This window comes from Elephas maximus, chromosome 21, assembly GCF_024166365.1.
Source record: "Elephas maximus indicus isolate mEleMax1 chromosome 21, mEleMax1 primary haplotype, whole genome shotgun sequence".
NCBI classification, from domain to species: Eukaryota; Metazoa; Chordata; class Mammalia; order Proboscidea; family Elephantidae; genus Elephas; species Elephas maximus.
In genome coordinates, this window is record NC_064839.1 from 9,376,693 (window position 1) to 9,391,415 (window position 14,723).

At 41.2% G+C, this 14,723-nt stretch overlaps 1 protein-coding gene across 1 annotated transcript in view; it reads left to right on the top strand.

Moving 5' to 3' along the window:
- Nucleotides 1-3,608: 3,608 nt before the first annotated feature.
- C21H16orf87 (chromosome 21 C16orf87 homolog) overlaps nucleotides 3,609-14,723 on the top strand; it is a 30,984-nt gene continuing 19,869 nt past the window's right edge. The window contains exons 1-2 of the mRNA XM_049863590.1: nucleotides 3,609-4,007; nucleotides 11,061-11,157. Coding sequence (XP_049719547.1) covers nucleotides 3,942-4,007; nucleotides 11,061-11,157 — 163 coding nt within the window. The 5' untranslated portion in view covers nucleotides 3,609-3,941. The remainder of the gene's footprint in view (nucleotides 4,008-11,060; nucleotides 11,158-14,723) is intronic.

Sequence of the window (14,723 nt, forward strand, 5' to 3'; positions counted from 1 at the left end):
AAATGCTGAGTCATGGACTATGCGTGGGTTTGGTTTCACCAGGACTTCTTCCAGAGCGATGGTGCCATTTTACCCCCACTCCCACCACCACCAGTGTAAGTGTTCCAGTTGCCTTACAGTCTTTATCAGTCTTTTCTGTTGGGTGTGGACCAGTGTTCCCCCTCTCAAAGGAGCCCTAGTGGCGCGTGGTTAAGCGCTCAGCTGCTAACTGAAAGGTCGGACGTTCGAACCCACCAGCCAATCTGCAGGAGAAAGATGTGGCAGCCTGCTTCGGTAAAGATTACAGCCTTGGAAACCCTATGGGGCAGTTCTGTTCTGTCCTGTAGAGTCGCTATGGCTCAAGTTGAATGGACTCGAAGGCAATTTTTTTTTTTTTTTTTTACCGTAAGAGATCTATAGAGAGGCAGGTCAGGACTTGGGTAGCTAACTACTCAACAATTCATTTGGGAACCCAGGCTTGCACTAATTTTCTCTTCATCCATTTAATAAACTGACCATTATTCCCATACATGACACTTGTGGTAGGCAGCCTCTAAGATGGCCCTCAGTGATCCCTGCCTCTTGGTATTCTCACCCTGTGTAATCCCCTCCTGCTGGATGTGAGCTAGACTTAAACTGACTAGCTTCTAATAACCAGAACACAGCAGAAGCAATGGGTGGCCATTTCTGATCTTAGGTTATAAAAGGACCGTGGCTTGCTTGGGTGTTGACTCTTCCTCCCTCTTGGATCGCTTGCCATAGGGGAAGCCAGCTGCCATGTTGGGAGGCAGTCCAGTGAAGAGGCCCACCTGGTGGCCTGCTAACAGCCATGTGAGTAAGCTTAGAAGTGGATCTCTCCCTAGGCAAACTTCAGACGAAACTGCAAACCCGGAGGCACTAAGCAAAGCCACGCCTGGATTCCTGAGCCACAGAAACAGTGAGATAACGTTGGTTTTTTAACCTGCTGGATTTTGGGGTGATTTGTTATGTAACAGTAGATAACAGAATTCCTCATCCCAGTAGGACAAGATGTCTGCTGTATCTTCAGGGCCTGTGTTCCTGTTCTAGACTGTAGGGAAAAGCGTGAAAGGCAAAAGACAAGGAGTTTTTTTAGATGAGTCTGTCCATTTTTATCAGGAAATCAAAAGCCTTGCTAGAAATCCCACCCAGCAGGTTTATATCTTTTTGGCCAGAGGTAATGCATTTGACCATTCCAGACTGGAAGGTGGGGGCCCTGGTGGTGCACTGGTTAAGAGCTCTGCTGCCAACCAAAAGGTCAGCAGTTAAAATCCACCAGCCACTCCTTGGAAACCCTATAGGGCCACTATGATTTGGATCAGCTGGGTGGCAATGGGTTTGGTTCAATGGAAGGTGGTTAGAGGGGGATGTGGATGGAGTTTGCATCAGTCAGCTCTCAGTGTCTGCCACATCAGCCATTCAACAAACACCATGTAGGTAGTTAAAGGCCTCTTAACACCCACCCCACCCAAGTGGGGTTTCTTATTTTAAGAAAAAGTACCCATTTAAGTGAAATTGCTAAAAAAAATTGTCCTTAGCTTGACCCCAGGCTCCAGGGCCCAGATTCTTGATTCATGCTCTACTCAATTCTCCTCACGGGAAAGCTGAGGTATTACATTCCTTGGCTACCCCTATTCCTTTAGTCCCTTCCGACAGAAACTTGAGAGTCATCCTGGAAACATCCTTGACTCCCTCACAGCAAAATAGCCCCTCGAGTCATGCTAATATTATGGCGTCTTTATTTTCAGCCCTGCCCCTTCCCTTTCCCCTATTCCCCTTTTTCACTCCCCACCTCAGGTCCGATATCCGAGGCATTTTGCTGGACAAGTAATTTTCATCTTCAAATCAGATCCTGTTACTCGTCAAATTAAAACCCTCATTGCTCTCAGGATGAGGCCCAAACTCCTTCCTAAATTACCTGAGGTCCTGCAGAGCTGGGTATGGCCACTCCTCCAGCCTTAACTCTGTCCTGTACTTGGTGTGCCCGCAATGCTGAACTACTGACCTCCCTCTCTTTGCTCACACCGTCCCATCTGCTTGCTAGGTATTCCCCTTTGGTTGGGTAACTCCACCTCATCCGTCAGCTTAGGAGACACCTTCTAGAAAGTCTTTTAGAACCTGCAATGCCTTTCATGGCAGGTTGGGTAGCTCCTTGGTAAACCCGCTGCCATCAAGTCGATTCTGACTCATAGCGATCCTATAAGACAGAGTAGAACTGCCTCATAGAGTTTCCAAGGAGTGCCTGGTGGATTTGAACTAATGACCTTTTGGTTAGTAGCCGTAGCTCTTAACCACTACACCACCAGGGTTTCCGGCTCCTTGGTAAAACAAATTATGTATAAATCCTCCCCCGCCCTTTTTCGTCTCAGTTTGACATACTGTGGTGGCTGGCGTGTTGCTGTGATGCTGGAAGCTATGCCACCGGTACTTCAAATACTAGCAGGGTCACCCACGGTGGAAATAATACAACAGGATATGGAATGAAAAGTTAAGCCTCTCTCCCAGTCCTGATCCCAGTTCCTGTTCGAGTTTCTCGTGTTTTTCCTGAGATAGTCAATACATACACAATCATAAACATCTCTCCATACTATTTTTACACAAATGGTAACATTCCAGACAAGGCGTTCTGTGTATTTTTTACTTACCACTGTATCTTGGAGATCTTTATATCACTTCATATAGATCTTATTCCCTCGAAGAGCTGCAGTGATACTCTGTTGTATGCATATACCTTAATTTCTCAAGCAATTTCTCATCCGGGCTATTTGTAAAAATTTGCTCTGGCAAATAATGCTGCAATGTGCAAATCGTTGCACAAATGGATTGAGCAGACGTGGGAAGCTTAGCTTTTTAAGCTCTTAGAGGTGGGAATTGCTGGATTTTAGGTATATTTTAAATTTTGACTGGCACTGTGTTGGTTTTTTTTTTTTTTTTAATTTTGACATATATTGCCCTTTGCTATGAGTGGGAATGGACTCGACAGCAACTTTTTTTCTTTTTTTAAGGTAGTCAATAGATTTAGTCTTCCCAGCAACAACGTAAAGGCAGTTCCCATGTTATCAGACTGGGTGTTCTCTGAGGGCATGTACCTCATTGTTCTAAGTTGCTGTTAATAGATTCTGGCTCCCGGTGACCCAATGTGTGCAGAGTAGAACTGCTCCATGGGGTTTTCACGGCTGTGACCCTTCAGAAGTAGTTTCTCGGGCCTGTCATCTGAGGCGCCAACCTTTAGAGCACTTAGCCATGTGCGCCATCCAGGGACTCCCCACAGCATTCACATTTGTCAGACAGAAATGCTCCTTAGTAAATATTTCAGTGAATTGATGAAATTTTTATTTATCTCGCAGCGCCGACTGCAGGACTTGGCATACAGCAGCCCCAGCAAATGTCTATATAACCTTCTGCGATCAGACTCGCCAGCACTTACTGAGATTTCCGGAACACCTGTGCTGAGCGCCTTCCCTTGGCCCCGCCCCCTCACGCTCACTGTCTCCGCCTCTCTGAGGGGGCGTGTCCAGCACCGCAGACGCCCCCGCCCTTTCTGTGTATTCGTTGGTCGAGCACGATGTCCGTTACTTCAGAGTCCCGCCCAAGCCACGCCCCCACGCTGGCCTCCGCAGCCTGGCCATTGTCACGCCGCCGGTGAAGGCGGGCTCCTCTGTCGAGACTCAGGGCGAGCCCGAGGGAGCGCGAGCTGTGCGGCGCGAGCCGGCGGGGGCGCGCGCAAGCCGCGGTCCCGAGGAGCCGGCGCCAGACGCCCGGGCCCGTCGCCGGCGCACCCGGCGCCCCGCCCATCGGCACGCAGGCTCCGTGCGAGCTCACGCACGCGCGCTCCCGCCAGCTCCCCGGTCCGGCGCCGCGGGGACGGGCGGGCGGAGTTCGGGCGTCTGAGGTAGGAGGGGAGGAGCCTGAGCTGCAGCCGCCGTCGCCGAGGGGACAGGAGCATGTCTGCAACTCGAGCCAAGAAAGTGAAGATGGCCACCAAGTCATGCCCCGAGTGCGACCAACAGGTGGGCCGGGCGGGCGGGCGGGCGGCCGTTGCCTGGCGGCCGTTGGCTCCAGAAAGGCCACCGCGCCGGGTCCCGGCGGGCCTCGCTGACCAGCGCGGGAGCCCGGAGCCGGCCGGGGTCCCCCTGGCGGCCCGCGGGCGAGTCCGTGCTTCCTGTGAGCCGCCGCGGGAGGGCCGTGGGCGCATCGTGAGGGGCCGGGGCGCCGCGTCCGGACCCGTCCGAGCCCCTCGGCGGCCCGAGGGACGACCCAGCCGTGCGGCCCCTGTGCTGCGGCCCGAGTGCCCGTGGTGCTGCGCTCGGAGGCCAGAGCCGGGCCCCCGAAGCCCCTTCCTGCCACCGGGCTGGCTTTGTTCCTTCAGACGCGGGCGGTGGACCCCCAGACGGTGGTCTCCCAGCTCCCTACCGCGCGACCTTAAATGTGACAAAAAAAGAGATTTTAAGTTTTGACGAATTTGGAGATCTTTTTCCTAAATGAATTGTGTTTTTCTAAATACATGCATTTTGATGCTGTAAGTAAGTGTAAACCAATTCTTTGCATTGTTTTTAATAGAACATTATTGGATAACGTCCCCGTTGAACCCCCGTCCCCCCGAGGTAGCCACTATTATGAATTTGGCCTTCCTGCCTCCAGATTTAAAAAAAAAATTAGCATGTGTTTTCGTGGATGTTGAATGACAGCTTTTTCCGCGGAATTCCTACCTTAGCTGTAATTTAAAAAATCTCATTTTACTGTTTCCTACGTTTATGCAAAAGATTCCTCAGCTAGAATAAATAGCCGTTCCTCTAAGGTTACAGGCTAGGAGCTAAATAAAACTGCCTCAGTTGAAACCATTTGTGAGGCCCCTTTCATCCCAACGTACAGATCTGGGTACTTTTCCTTTTACACTGGGTGAATTTTTTTTATTTTCAAAATGACTACCTCTCCTCCCCCCCTTTTTTAAAAAAAGGAGTCATTTGAAATGACTGGAGGCTTTTTTTTAATAAGCTGAAAGCTGAATGTAGTGCATTCCTTCGGAGCAATCTTGTGGGCTGATCAAATCGGTTGCACGTTTTATTCCGTATCTTTTATGGGCAGTGGTGGAAATGCCGATCAGGAAAGGTTGGGCAAGAATAGTTTATTGAGCTCTGCCAGTATGCGGTGTAGAAACAATTCAGTCGTGTTTTCCAAAGTAAGGAGCTATTTCCGTCCTTATTAAATTTAGCAAATCCTGACAAAATAGGACTTTGAGATTTAAGTCGCTTTGCAGGAGATTATTACAATATTTAAATCATTTCCATTTGTTGTAGGTAATTGTGTAGAAGTCTAAGGCTTATGTGGTATGCATCACGTGTTCCAGTTTCTGAAGGGCACAAGTCATTTCAAATTCTGACCTTGTTTTACTTGGCAGAAAGTAACCTTTCAGGAAACAGAACCTGTTTTTAATATCCTGGTTAAAGAGGAATGGAAAATAAACTTGTAGAAGCCTCTACAGCTGCTCAACAAGACATTACCAGCATTTTATTTGGAAAGGTCACATTAATTTTGTTACAGGCGCATGCACATTCTTTTATATAAAAGCAGCTTGTACACACTTTTAAATGTTGATTTTATGTTTTATTCTAAATGCTTAAGATAATGTGACATATGAAGACTGATACTTTTGGAAATTCTTAAAAGTCATTTTTGTTTTAGTAAAGATAACTGAAGAAAATAATAGATTAATTTTATAATTCAGCTTTCTCGTTATTTAAAACTACAGGATTTTTTTTTTGCAATAATCTGAAAGATTTGTAATCCAGCAAGACTTCAGATATCGTAAAATATATTTGTGCACGTTTTAAGTGCACGTGTCAGTGACATTAATTACATTCACTGTGTTGCACAAGCATCACCCCTATTTCTAAAAGTTTTTCATCACCCCGTAGAGAAACCCAGTACTCCTCAAGTAGTAGCTCCCATTCCTCTTTCCCCGGAGCCCCTGATAACTTTTGTCTCTACGTCTTTGCCTATTCTAGATATTTTATATAAGCGGGATCATACGTATTTGTCCTTTTGTATAGAAAGACTTTTTTAACTTTAAAATATTGCTGTAATTTTAAATTGCCTGAAGAATATGAAATTAGGATTTAGTTATTGTTTATACATAAATGTAAAATCTTTAAAGTTGGAAGAGTTTCCCCAATTGAACAGATTTAATACGCTGTGTGTGTGTATGTTGTAAGTTGAAAAGGAAACGTAGGTACCAAAAAAACCCATTGCCGTCAAGTCTGTTCCACAACCAGCAAACAAGAAAGAGTTCAGAGGTTTTCACTGGCTTTATAACATCTCCTTTGCAGGCCTCTGTTGAAAATGTAGTTCCAGAACATCTAAGCCACGATGCTTTTCATTTTCAAAGGGTGTGTACTAGTAGTCAAGTTCTTACCTGTTTTGGCATCTTTTGTATTTCTGTTTTTGCCTTATATTTCTCTTAGAGAGCAGTTTTTTGTTTTCATTTAAAGGAAGTTTTTTTGTGATGTTTAGCAAACACTTCTGCTACAAGCAACTTTGGTTTTGTTGAGTGGCCAAGAATATAAATGAGTTGTGTAATGTGAGTATTTTAGAGCCTTTTCAATCAGTGAAAGCATGTAAGACTAGGATTTTTTCCTGTAGCTTTTTACTTATTTTCCTTATAAGGCAACAGAAGCATTTTAAATATACTGTTGAAGGAATGACTTGATGTAGTACATCCATAATAAACCATCAGTAACAATACTTTTTTCTTTCATTTTAAAATTCTAAAGGTGTAGAATTAGGACTTATTGCAATTATCTTCATCGTTATCGACTGAAATTTGAAGGAAGTTTAGGATGTTATTTAAGATCAAAATTATAATTAATTTAAAAGAGATTAATATTACTGAAGCTGTCCAGGCTATTTCATAATTCTTTTTATAGGATCTTCCCCTGGAGGGAAAAGGAAATACTTTCCATCACAAAAACAAACTCTAGAATGAATTAGCTCAGACATCTGAGTGTTTCTTGAGCCTAAAACACTTTCAATTAGGGATGAAATTCAGCCTGTCAGTTAAATTAGTCAGTGTTAGTACTTTCTGTATCCCCAAGCCAAATGCGCACTTCTTACCTAACTGCAACATTATCTGTTAGCTCTGGATATGGTTTGCTATGATTTTCTTCTGTGTAAGGCAGAGACTTACTATTTTAAATGTATTGAGCTTCAGTAGCAGGAAGAAAATGCTTGCTGAGTAACAAAGGAACTGTTGAATATGAACGTAGTGTTTTTGGATAGCATTAATTGTAAAACAATTTACGTTACTGTAAATGTCCTTAATTATGTGTTTAGGTGTAAAGGAAATGAGTCAGTATCTTTGAGCTTGGTTTCTATGAAGATGTGAAATAAAAAAAAACAAAATAAAATGACAAATGTGTCCACTTACGACAAATTTTACACTGTTAAAAATACCCAACATTATATTTTCAGTCACGGTTGGAAGCAACCACATCACATTCTTAATAAAGCAAGTTATTGGGCATATCTGGGATTAAATTATATTTATAGGATTCATTGTTATTTTTCTTAAATACAAACTAGAGATCCTTTGTTCAGTATTTTTATGGAAAGAAAAAGAACTCTTCTGCCAAAATTTCAATTAGCTTAATTAGACCAAGTATTTATGTTCTAGAATATGAAGCATTTTGCACATACATGGATAAAAAGCTTTATAATTATAATTAAACTTTTACACAAGCAGAACCATGGGCAAATGGAATTTGTTTTACAAAGGGAACTGTAATTTTCTGACTAATTATTCTGTAAGTACTATTTTGTTACGATTAACTTCTGGATTTTGGTGAATATGTCTTGATTCTATGAATCATTAAGGTTAATATTAGTGAAATGATTATGGAGGAAATTTCCTTTAAATTTTTTACCAGTGATTTTCAATAAATTTGCATTAAAAAAAAATGTTTGGGCTCCTAGACTGCTTGAAACAGAGAACCAAGCCAAAAAAACCCTTTACTGTTATTTCCAACTCATAGAGACCCCATAGGCCAGAGTTGAACTGCCCCATAGGGTTTCCGAGGCTGTAATCTTTTTTGTTCTTTTTCCCAGTCTGTAGGTTCTCTTTTTACTCATGTGGTGAAGTTTTTTGATGAGCATAAGTGTTTAATTTTTAGAAGATCCCAGTTATCTAGCTTATCTTCTGGAGTTTGTGTATTGTTAGTTATGGTTTGTAACCTGTTAATGCCGTGTATTAGGGCCTCTAGCGTTGATCCTATTTTTTCTCTTATGATCTTTATAGTTTTTGGTTTTATATTTAGGTTTTTGATCCATTTTGAATTAGTTTTTGTGTATGGTGTGAGGTATGGGTCTTGTTTCATTTTTTTGCAGAGGGACATCTAGTTTTGCCAGCACTGTTTGTTAAAAAGGCTGACTTTTTACCCATTTAATGGACTTTGGGCCCTTGTTGAAGATCAGGTGATTGTAGGTAGATGGATTTACATCTGGGTTCTCCGTTCTGTTCCATTGGTCAGTGTACCTGTCGTACCAGTACCAGGCTGTTTTGACTACCGTAGCTGTATAGTAGGTTCTGAGGTCAGGTAGTACAAATCCTCCTACTTTCTTCTTCTTCTTCTTCAGTAGTGTTTTATTTATCTGGGGCCTCTTCCCTTTCCGTATGAAGTTATTGATTAGTTTTTCCATCTCTTTTAAAAATGCTCTTGGTATTTGGATAAGGATTGTACTGTATTTGCAGATTGCTTTGGGTAGAATTGTCATTTACACGATGTTGAGTCTACCTATCCGTGAGCATGGTATGTTTTTCAATTTGTGTAGATCTCTTGGTTTTCTGCAGTAGTGTTTTGTAGTTTTCTTTGTATAGGTCTTCTACATCCTTGGTTAGATTTATTCCTAAGTATTTTATTTTTACAGGAACTATGAGTCGGAATTGACTCGACGGCACTGGATTACTGCGTTGTTATAAATGGTATTGCTTTCCTGATTTCCTTTTCATCATTCTCTTTATTAGTATATAGGAATCCAACTGATTTTTGTATGTTTATCTTGGATGCTGCTGCTCTGCTGAATCTTTCTATTAGTTTCAGTGGTTTTCTTGTGGAGTCTTTTGGGTTTTCTATGTATAGTATCATATCTGCAAATGGGGCAGTTTTACTTCTTCATTATCAGTTTGGATGCCCTTTGTTTCCTTTTCTTGCCTTATTGCTCTAGCTAGGACTTCCAGCACAATGTTAAATAGGAGTGGTGACGAAGGGCATCCTTGCCTTTTTCCTGTTCTCAAGGGGAGTGTTTTCAGCCTCTCTCCATTAAGAATGATGTTGGCCGTTGGTTTTGCATAGATGACCTTTGTTATGTTGAGAAATTTCTCTTCTATACCTATTTTATTGAGAGTTTTTATCAGGAATGGGTGTTGGACTTTGTCCAATGCCTTTTCTGGGTTGATTGAGATGATCATGTGATCTTTCCTTTTATTTATGTGGTGAATTACGTTGATTGATTTTCTAATGCATACCTGGTATGAATCCCACTTGGTTGTGGTGTATTATTTTTTTGATATGATGCTGAATTCTGTTGGCTAGAATTTTGTTGAGAATTTTTGCATCTATGTTCATGAGAGATAACTGGTCCGTAATTTTCTCTTTTTGTGGTGTCTTTGCCTGGTTTTGGTATCAGGGTTATGCTGGCTTTATAGAATAAATTTGAAAATATCTCCTATGTTCTGAAATAGTTTCAGTAGTACTGGTGAAGCCATCTGAGCCAAGGTTTTTTTTTTTTTTTTAATTGTCTTTTCAGTATCTTCTCTTGTTATGGGTCTGTTCAGATTTTTCAACATCATTTTGTGTTAGTTTGGGTAAGTAGTGTGTTTCTAGAAATTTGTCCATTTCCTCTAGGTTTTCAAAATTTGTTGGAGTATAGTTTTTCATCGTACTCTGTTAGAATCCTTTTTATTTCAGTTGGGTCTGTTGTAATGTCCCCCATTTCGTTTCTCATTTGGGTTAGTTGCATCATCTCCTGTTTCGAAGGCTGTAATCTTTATGAAAGCATTTCACCAGGTCTTTTCTCCTGTGGGGTGGCTGGTGGGTTTGAACCACTGACCTTTCGATTAGCAGCTGAGCACTTTAACCACTGCACCACCAGGGTTCCTTTGAAACAGGAAGAAAAAAAAAAAACCTATTGCTGTCAAGTTGATTCTGACTCAATAGCTACTCTTTAGGACAGAGTAGAACTGATACATTGGGTTTTCAAGGAGCAGCTGGTGGATTCCACTGCTGACCTTTTGGTTAGCAGCTGTAGCTCTTAACCACTGTGTCACTGGAAGGAACTGTAAATGTTTTGTAGATGATACAGATGTCTGAAGAATTCCTATGTTTTGTACAAGGTTCTTTCTGGAACTGAGACTAAAAGAACCTAGATCCCACCTCCTTTCTCCTGTGTTCAATTTTGGTTGTCCTATGCTTTTGCCCCTCTGATTGTTGTAAACTATTCTTTTTCTGACAGTGGTACTGGGCACCTTCCCTTCTCATGCTAGACCCCGGAGAGCCATTTTCAATTCATCCAACTTTATCCCCAGGAGTCATTTTGGGCCTAAGTCTTGTTTTCCTCCCTTGGAAATGTCTGTCAGAGTAGCTTTTGTCCATTTCTGTTCTTTATTACAGTTGATGAGTCCTTATAATCTAATGCTGGGAATACTTTAACAACTGCCTAACCAATGACCCTTTTCCAGTTTGTTCCGTATCATAAGCGTCTATCAAACTGACATTTTAGGAATTGCTGCCTTTTTTGAAATCCTTCCCCGGGCTCTGATTCTGGGAGACTTTTTTATTGGTTGCTCACATCAGAACATACTTAGCCTGTGTTTACTGTATGCGTGGTGTTACTAAGCACTAGGAAAGTGTGAAGATGTGTAAGACGTGATACCCATCTCAAATAAGTTGTTATAAGGGGTTGGGGACTTAAATACTTCAAGTAGTTTATCACCACTGAGTTGAGGAGACCATATAAACACTGAGAGGTTTAACAATAGAAAAATAATAATAGTATTTTTTGTCTTTTTACAGGTTCCTGTTGCATGTAAATCATGTCCCTGTGGTTACATATTTATTAGCAGAAAACTTTTAAATGCAAAACACTCAGAGAAATCATCACCTTCCACAGGTAATTTGTGAAAGTTTACCACGTTTTTAGCTTTTGATATAAAAATTTTAAATTGTGAATTTATTGTTACTCTTTTTCTAATGAAGTTAAAAATTAAAATCTGTTGAAGTATATCTTTGACTTTTACTAGCTACTATAAATCTGCTTTTGATGTTGGTTTGCTGTTCATTACATTTAAACGTTACCTCTCTTACAATGCTGATAAAGCTTGTAACAATTTTTTTTTTTGGAGGATGAGGAGCCATTGAAGGCTTTTAAGCAGGGGAATGACCTGATCTGATCTTTTTAAAACATAGCTTTGTTAAGATATAATTGACATGTAATAAACTGCATGTATTTAAAGTGTACCGTTTGGTAAATTTTGATGTATAGACCAGTCAAATATTCACCATAATCAAAGTAATGAACCTTTTCAGCACGCACAAAAGTTTCCTCTTGTCGCTTTGTAATCCCTTCTTCCTCACCCTAGGCAACCACTGATCTGCTTTCTGCGTATTCTAGAACTTTATATAAATGGAGTCATACAGTATGTACTCTGTGTTTGTCTGACTTCTTTCACGGAGCATAATTATTTGAGATTCATTCATGTTATGAGTATTAATAATCATTTCTTTTTTTTTTTGCTTAGTAGTAGTATCCTTGTGTGGATATACTACAATTTGTTTGTCTATTTACCTGTTGATGGACATTGGGAGTTTTCCCTCACAGCATTGGTAAAACTTTTAAAGTTTTTTCCTTTTGTTTTTTAAACTAGTAGCTGTGGAAAAATAGAACTTGGTTTTGTTATAAATACACTTAGATACGTTGGTTATTTTTCACAGCTCCCTGATTTGGAATATCTGAAAAATTGCTGGTTATTCTTGTGTTTGATTTTGTTGCTCTCCCATTGATGTAGACAGATTGGATTTATTTAATGGCTATGTTCATGAAAAGATGAAATTTTGTTATTTTTCTTTGATAAAATCAGAAATTCATACAGTAGTGATCCCAAAGTAAGAGTGGATTGACTACAAGTATTTATTGAGCACTTACTATAAGCCAGGCACTGTTCTAAGTTACAGGTCCCTGCGTGGTGCAAATGGTTTGTGCTTGGCTACTAATGAGAACGCATTTTGAATCCACCTAGCAGAAGAAAGGCCTAGTGGTCTGCTTCTGGAGATTACAGCCACTGAAGATCTGTGGAGTACAGTCTACTCGGAAACATGTGAGGTCGCGTGAGTCAGAATAGACTCCACGCCATGGGTTTGTTTTTTTGTTTTATTCTAGGCCTTGAGCATAAAGCAGTGAATCTAGTACCTAGACAGGTTCACTGCTGTCATGGAGCTTACATTCTGGTTGGGCGGAAGATGTCAGTTTGTGATAAATGCCTTGTAGGAAATTAAAATATGGTGCTATCCAGCGCGTGACCGCAAAGCTACCTTTGATGGGGTGTTTAGAGAAGGCCTCCGTGAGGAGGTGACATTTAAGTTGAGGGCGGAATAGGAAGATGGAGTGAACCATGAGAAGGCCAGGGAGAAGAACATTCTTAAGCTGATGAAAAAACAAATGTAAAAGGTCTACGGCTGGAAAAAGTTTGACATTAAATTTTAGGAACAGAAAGACCAGTGTGGTTGCAGTGTAGACAGAGAAGAGTGCGGGAGGTGAGGGCAGAGGGACAGGCAGCGGCCAGGTGATAATAGGGCTTTGTAAACCAGAGCAGAAATTTAGGGTTTTATTTTTCACATGTAATGATGAGATGTGGGATGACGGAAAGGGAGGTGGCATGCTCTGATGTGCGTTTTTTAGATCACTCTGGCTGCTTTGTAGAGGATTGTTTGTAGGGATGCAAAGATGGAAGTGGGCTGTTGCACTTCGGATAACTAAAGAGGATACTGACTTAGACAACGAGTGGTTGTAGTAGTAGGTGATTTAAGAATTATTTGTGTTTATACCTGTGAGAGGTCTGTTTATTCCAGGTCTCTTTAGAAGTGGCAAGAAAGCTGTTAAATTGCATTTCTGCTTCTGTTCACTTTGCTCCCTTTTCATCAGGAGAATGAACTTAATCCATTGGTTCTTAAAGACCGTTCCTGGATTGGCTATATAGCAGTCATTCAGGCAGTTTGTTAAAAATTGATTCTTGAGTCTTATTCCACGAGAGTTTGATTCAGATATGGGGACCCTGGAGTGATGATTCATTCAGCAGACATTCTGGGATGGCATGTCAGCTCAGTGCCAAGTCTCCAAAGATGAATAAGACACGGTTCTTGCCCTTAATGGGACAAAGTGTTATTGGTTTATTTTTTCAATTCAGCAAGTGTCTGTTGAGCCTTCTTCTGGTATCAGTGACTCAGGTGAGAGATGAGATAAGGAAGAAATCCAGAGCGTTAAGGAGTCGGAACCAGTTGGACCAGAGGAAAGAATTCAGAATGATACCCAGGTTTATGACTTGGATTACTGGTTAGAAAGGGAATATAAAAGGGATGACAAGGTTTTTTTTTTATTATTTTATTTATTGTTGAGAGTATAATAGCAAAACGTACACCAGTTCAACAGTTTCTGCATGTACCATTTAGTGACACTGATAACAATTTTTCAAGTTGTGTAACCATTCTCACCTTCCTTTTCTGAGTTGTTTCTCCTCCATTAACATAAATTCATTGCCCCCAAGGCTCCTGTCTAATCTTTCAAGTTGCTGTTGTCAATTTGATCCCATATTAATAGTTCTTAAAAGGGTGTAATGCTCAAGGCAGACCTGTTTTTACTAGTTAAGCCAAAGCATTGTTTGGTTTTAACAAGACTTCAGGGGATATTTTTGGTTTAAGGTTGAAAGATTATCGCAAGGCAATAGTTTCAGGGGTTTATCTATACTCCATGGCTCCAGGAAGTCTGGAATCCATGAGAATTTGATATTGTGTTCTGCATTTTCCCTTTTTTGATCAGGATTCTTCTGTGGAATCTTTGATCAAAGTGTTCAGTAAAGGTAACCAGGCACCATCCATTTCTTCTGGTCTTATGGCAAAGGAGGCATTTGTTCATGGAGGCAATTAGCCACACGTTCCCTATCCTCCTCCTGTTCCTGACTCTCATTCTTCCGTTGTTCCAGGCAAATAGAGACCAATTGTTGTGCCTTGGGTGGCCACTCGCAAGCTTTTTAGGATTCCAGGCACTACGCATTGAACTAGGAGGTAGAACAGACGCATTAAACATGTTAGGCCAGTTAACTGGGATGTCACATGAAAACCATGACCCTAAACCTGCAAACCAAGAAACCAAATCTCGTGAGGTGTTTGGTTGTACATGAGCAGCCTCAGCAACTACTCTTTTTTTTGTTGTTGTAAATATATCACCCAACTTTTGCCAATTCAACTCTGTATAGGTATATAACTTATTGACAACAATTATAATAACCAGATGTGCAACCCTACCCTTAATCAACGTGATATTTCCAACACCGTGAACTCCTCTTTTCCGGCTCCCTCCCGCCCTAGTAACCGCTAATAAACTTTGTTCTCTATACATTTGTCTTTCCTTGTTTTGTATAAGTGAGGTCATACAGTATTTGTTCTTTTGTGTTTGACTTATTTCAC